Below are 6,000 nucleotides of genomic sequence, written 5' to 3' on the forward strand. Positions count from 1 at the left end.
CTCTAAATGCTTGGAGTTGGGCATTTTTATTTATCACAGAGAACAATCCCTGGCTTCAAAAGCACAAATAACCACAACTCTGTGAAGTTGCAGATGCCACAGCAGGGGACTCCCTCTCAGGAGTCAGACCAGGGTCCAGCCACACTTCTGCTACTTAGAACCTGGGTGACCCTGGGCAAGTCATGTTCTCCCATTTGGCCTCAATTTCTTCATCTGTAAAATGAGGGCGTTTGTCTCAATGATCACCAATGTCTCTTCTAACACTAGATCTATTATCTTCCACATAAAAAGTTCATCCTATAGCCTGGGAGCTGAGGTTAGTCTGCCAGGTTGGCAGTTCAGATTTTTCCATCCCATTTCCTAATATAAATCTACCCTGACTTAAAAGAAATCTCTGTCTTTGCATCCCAATGCATCAAAGATCTCTGAGGGGGCAACCCCCTCTCCTGAGAGCAGCACCTGCCCTTCAGCATTCGTACCCTCAGCTCCTTCTTCCTTCCCTCTTTCCCTTCCCTTCCCTTCCCTTCCCTTCCCTTCCCTTCCCTTCCCTTCCCTTCCCTTCCCTTCCCTTCCCTTCCCTTCCCTTCCCTTCCCTTCCCTTCCCTTCCCTTCCCTTCCCTTCCCTTCCCTTCCCTTCCTTTCCCTTCCCTTCCCTTCCCTTTCTTCCTTCCTCATGACCTGTAATTTCATTGGTGCAAGAAATTCTGGAGGCAAAATTTCCCTTTACCAGTGAAGATCAATACCCTCTTTGCAAAAGATAGTCTTATAGAGTGACCTGGGTCAGTGAAAGGTTAAATAGCTTGCCCAAGGTTACTATGTACCAGTACATGTCAGATTCTAATGCCAGATCTCTAGCCACTATACAACAGCTACTTCACCCACAGCTTTTCCCTGAAGACAAGAGGAGATACCTCAGCATCCCCAGGGTCCTGCAGGATCGCTGCCTCCATAAACAGTATAGTGACAGGCAAGTCCCCTTCCTTCAGCCTTTTCAATCCTTCTTCAAAAGCTCCAGGCCAGTCTTTGAAAGGATTTTCTGTGTGAAAGTAGTACCCCTGTGACACACAGAAGAAAGAAGTAAATGATTTATTCATTCATCTAGTCTGAAAAGAGACCTTAATTCTCTGCATGCCTCTTTCAATGATGCTAAACTATTCCCCAAGAAGTCTATTTTTTGAGAATTTATTTTATCCCTTTGATGATGTGTGGATAAGAATTATGGAACGTTTCACTCTCAGAAAACTCAAACTGCATCTGGCTAAAAGGGCAATGGAGAGAGGTATGCAGATGTACGTACCAATAATGTTTTGCATGTAAAAATGTCATGAAAGACATCAGGTATATGTAAACTGGGCCAGAAAAGGAGGTGGGCCAGACACATTGTAAGAGTGAGGAATTAACAGATGGGCAGTCCAAGAATTGTGCTACTTAGCAAATAATCAGATATTCTTTCATAAGTGCCTGCCTTGTGTCAGGAACTCTATTAGGCACTGGGGTCTGGGAAATAACAAAATCACCAGAGGAGGACTTCAGCACCTTGGTTAGATCCACTACTAAGTTTCATGAAAACATATTACAGCATGCAAAGGCATGATCTGTACTTTAGATGGAAAAACTTATGCCAAAGAGATCATGACTTCACTGGAATATCAAAATATGCCTACACTTTTTTGCAAAGGATGGGTAACATGGTGGGCATTTTAAGGAAACTTGGATCCAAAGTTTTTGGTTTTGTTTTTAAAGCATTAACTACAGACCTGGGAATTCATGGGTAGTTTGCTTGGCTGTCTGCTCTATTTATTCATTTCCTTGGAGTTCCTATCAAGGGAATTTCTGAGGATTCCCCTGGAGATTTGATCTTTTTCTTTTAATTTTTTTGGGCACAGACAGAACACTTTGACAAGAGCATCTCTGTGACCTACACAAGGTCAAAATGTCACATGTCATTTGCCTCCCATCCCCAACCACCCCTCTTCCTAAGTAACTGACAACCTTCCCAGAGCCACCAGTACAGTATCTTGCAGGCAGGGTTTGCTTGAGTGATGGGGGTTGGAGGATGAGGACAAAAGGGCTGTGGAGTTATCTTTATTCTCTGATAACCAAGCCTCAAAAGGAACTCAGGGCTTAGAGATCAGCCAGAAGACAGGCTGTCCATATCTTGGCTGCTCCAGTATCTGTCAGTCAAACAGAAATGAAACAAAAGAGGTGAATTCTGGTGTGGCAACCATCATGAATAGGAGTGATTTCTGTGGGGTTTTCTAAGAAAACAAAAATAGCAACAACAATATTCCCACTAGCTCAGTGGTTTCCTGTTTAACTCCAGACTTTTCTCCAAAACACTGGTGATAACTTAGGGCATTGACACGTGACCTCCTTTTCTGATCCCCACTACAACCTCTTCAATTTCCCCTGCATTTAAGGACTCATCTTCATGTTGCATTTACCACTAAAAAGCACACTTCCTTAAAGCAAAGTGTGCCCTGGATTTGTCTTTGTACATAACACAAAGCCTGGTGCTTAAGATATGCTTATGGAATTGAATTGAATTGAATTGAATGGATGTGTGCTGTAAGGGAAGAGAAACACAAATGGTACTGTCCAAATTCTGAATTACCTTCTCACTAGCTGAAACTGTCACTTGATTTTGGGCTTCTTGGTTCTCAGATATCCAGTTTCTTCGAGCCATTTCTTCCCATTCTGCTTGCATCTTATCCCAAAACTCTGTGTCTGACTGGGAGACAGAGAAGATAGAGACAAATTTAAGAAATTGCTAGAATAGGTTGTTGATTTGCCAGTAAATGATTTTCCTTGTATACATCCTTGTCAGGCCCATCTCTTCTGAGACTGCATCTCTCTCCATCCTCCTCTTTTGTTGTGCCCTGATTGTGTCCAATTCCGTTAACATACTGCTCTTACTATGTGACCTGGGCCTTCCCCATGAAATTGCTTCATTTTGTACTAAATTTTCTAGGTATGTGTTATTTTCCCTTAATAGAGGGCATGCACTGTTTTCATTTTGTTTTTGCATTTTCAATGTCTAGCACAATACCTAGCATGGAAGAGGTACTTTATTAACATTTGTTGACATAAGAATTGAAAACTTGTGGAACAAAGTTGAATTGTAGTTCTGGTGGAGCCAGGAGGGATGCTACATTGAGGCCACTTTCATTGCTCCCAAGATAGAGGAGCATCCTGGTAGGTCATTAACATTACTGCTGTTGCTATTTTTTTTGTCGTTGTCATTAGTGGTAGTAGCAATAATAATATTTAGCATTTACATAGTGTCTTAAGCTTTGCAAAGCACTTTATGCGCATTATCTCATTTGATCATTACAATAATCCTGTGAAATTGGTGCTATTGTTATTATTATTTCAATTTTACAGATAAGGAAACAGAATCGCAGAGAGGCTTAGGTACTTGTCCTTGGCCATATTGGTATCAGAGGCAGGATTCAAATCCAAATCCTTCTGATTCCAAGCCCAATTGGATGGCTATAATGTTTGACTACTAAAGACTATTTTAACTAATAGGAAGCCATCTATTACCCAAAGGTCAAGGATTCCATCAAATCTTATTTCTGGGGAGCAGGAAAGGCAGTTATTAAACATTTGCTCTTCTAGAGTACCATGGAAACATAGAATTCTAGAGCTGGATGGAATGTTAGAGACCATATAGTCCAAATCTTCCAGTTTACTGGTATGAGAACTAAGGCTTCATGAGGGTGAATGACAAGAATGGAGTGCCACAGCTATGAAGTGGAACTTTGAACTCGGGTACCCTGCAGTGGTTGAGGGAGGTCTTAGGTGTTGCTCCTGGTGCAGTTTTGGAAAGGGACCCCAGCACAGAAAGCTGTCCCTAGATTATCAGATTGCTTTGATCCCATACCTTGGGAGTGGCTCCAGTAACTTAGCTAAAGAAGAAAAATCAGTAGTGAAGAATGAAACAATTGTTGCTTGGTACTAAAAAAAAAGAGAAAAAAAAGAAGAAAGGATTCCTGAATTGGTTGGGATACTGGCCCAAAGTTCCTTGCAACTCCATGATTTAAAGATATGGGACTCCCCTATATGCTAGCTGCTTATAAACTGTCACCCTTTGCCAACACCAAGGCAAAGTCAGTGAGATTGTACCTTGCTTCTCCTTCTATCTTTCCTTCATCCCATTCTTGGGTAGCACTTTGCCCTTGATACTCATTTTAATCTGATTTAATTTCTATAAAACTGTCTAGGGAAACATATGTCTTTGCTCTAGGCCACCTGCAGGCCCTGCCCTCAGTCCTTCACCAGCCATACAAAATCCTACTTCACAGTACAGAAGGACCCCTCCTTTTGAGACCCTCCACTTAGCAGCAGTCTTCAGGGCTAACAATTCTATTCATGCAGAAGGAAGAATCAGAACTATTGCTAGCATACTAGCCCTTAAGGCAAACAGCATGAAAAGCTCCTTAAAATCAACTTAAAAAAAAAACAAATTCAGTTACATGTGAGGTCAGAGAAGAGAAACTGAAGAAAGAGAGTTAAGATACATGGCCCTGTGCGGTAAGGGGAAGAGATTCCTAGATGTCAAGGGCTTGTAGCTGGGGAGGCAACAACTTGGAGACGTGGCAGGAAACTGTCCACCTGGGGCAGAATGACTGGGCTAGGGGAGGATGGGGTGAAGCGAACCATCTGGTACCTTCCTATTTATTCCTATTTTTAACTAATGGTTACTGCAAATACCTTCTATATATAGCCTCCTTGATACTCCCAGCTGCTGGTGCCCTCTCTTCCCTGTGGAATGTACCTTGAAGCCCATTTGCTTGTTTTGCATATATTTATTTATGTACATGTTTTCTCCCCTGGGGAAAAAAAAAGCTCCTTGAGAGCAGGGAATGTTCATTTTTTTCCTTTGTATTTCTAGTACCTAGCACAGTAGATAGCACATACACAGTAAATGATTAACAAATGCTTGATTGACCTCAGTGTTAAATTATATCATTTTACCTGCTTAAGAAGTACTAAAGCTATCCAGGCCCCCAAGATTTCAGCGCTCTGGAACAAAACCCCCAATGCCTCCCCCTAGTTCTAGACCTGGGAAGAATTTATTGTAATAATAGAAGTTTGAATCCCAAAGGACTCATGATGAAGCATGTTATCCACCTCCAGAGAAAGAACTGATATTCTCTGAATATAGACTGAAGCATGCTATCATTCTTCCTTCCTTCCTTCTGATGAGGGGTGCTGGGACCCTGAGATCACGACATGTGGGTCTTGCCTGAAAGAATTTGACCTCAGCCTTCTTTCAGCCAAAGATAAGGTTTATTAAAGATTCTCCATATTAGCCAGACTGTTGAGGAATCTGAAAGTCTGTGAGGTATTGGCTGGATTCTAAGAATCTGAGCAGTGCCTAGATTTTAAGAATCTAAGCACCTTAATGGAGACAAGATGGACTTATATACAGAAGGACTGTGGGAGGGATCTAGGAGTGACAAAGTAGTTTGGGGTGACTGGAGAAGGGGTCTAAGGAAGATCTGAATGGGAGTGGCCAGTAAGCTGGGGTGAACAGAACTCCTGGGACCTGGACCATGTGGCCAAGGGAGAGCTGGGATTAAGGGTGGGAAATGGCCAGGGACCATAGAGAGGAACAGAGAATTGGGAGACTGAGTGTAGCCACAAGGCCAGTTGATGGGATTATAGCCTCAGGTGAACACTAGAGATTTGGCCTTGTAGAAAAGTCCAGGGTTTTTCCTTTCTGGGTCCAGATCCCAACCCCATGGCTTCCTTCCTTCCTTCCTTCCTTTCCTTCCTTCCTTCCTTCCTTCCTTCCTTCCTTCCTTCCTTCCTTCCTTCCTTCCTTCCTTCCTTCCTTCCTTCCTTCCTTCCTTCCTTCCTTTGTCTTGTACAAAATGACTAATAACATTTCACATGATTGAACACGTATAACTTTTATCAGATTGCTTACTGTCTCAGAGAAGGGGGTGGGGAGGGAGGGATAGAATTTGGAACTCAAATCTAAAAAAACAA

At 42.4% G+C, this 6,000-nt stretch overlaps 1 protein-coding gene across 4 annotated transcripts in view; it reads right to left on the minus strand.

Annotated features, from left to right (window-relative positions):
* PEX5L (peroxisomal biogenesis factor 5 like) overlaps positions 1-6,000 on the minus strand; it is a 281,181-nt gene that overhangs the window by 15,694 nt on the left and 259,487 nt on the right. For all 4 annotated transcript variants that reach the window (XM_020980804.2, XM_020980800.2, XM_078147268.1 and 1 more), the window contains 2 exons: positions 2,615-2,731; positions 912-1,055 (listed from right to left, as the gene is read on the minus strand). In XM_020980804.2, the coding sequence (XP_020836463.1) occupies positions 912-1,055; positions 2,615-2,731 (261 nt within the window). The remainder of the gene's footprint in view (positions 1-911; positions 1,056-2,614; positions 2,732-6,000) is intronic.

Source organism: Phascolarctos cinereus, unplaced genomic scaffold (genome assembly GCF_003287225.1).
Source record: "Phascolarctos cinereus isolate Bilbo 61053 unplaced genomic scaffold, phaCin_HiC Scaffold_7;HRSCAF=346, whole genome shotgun sequence".
Classification (NCBI taxonomy): domain Eukaryota; kingdom Metazoa; phylum Chordata; class Mammalia; order Diprotodontia; family Phascolarctidae; genus Phascolarctos; species Phascolarctos cinereus.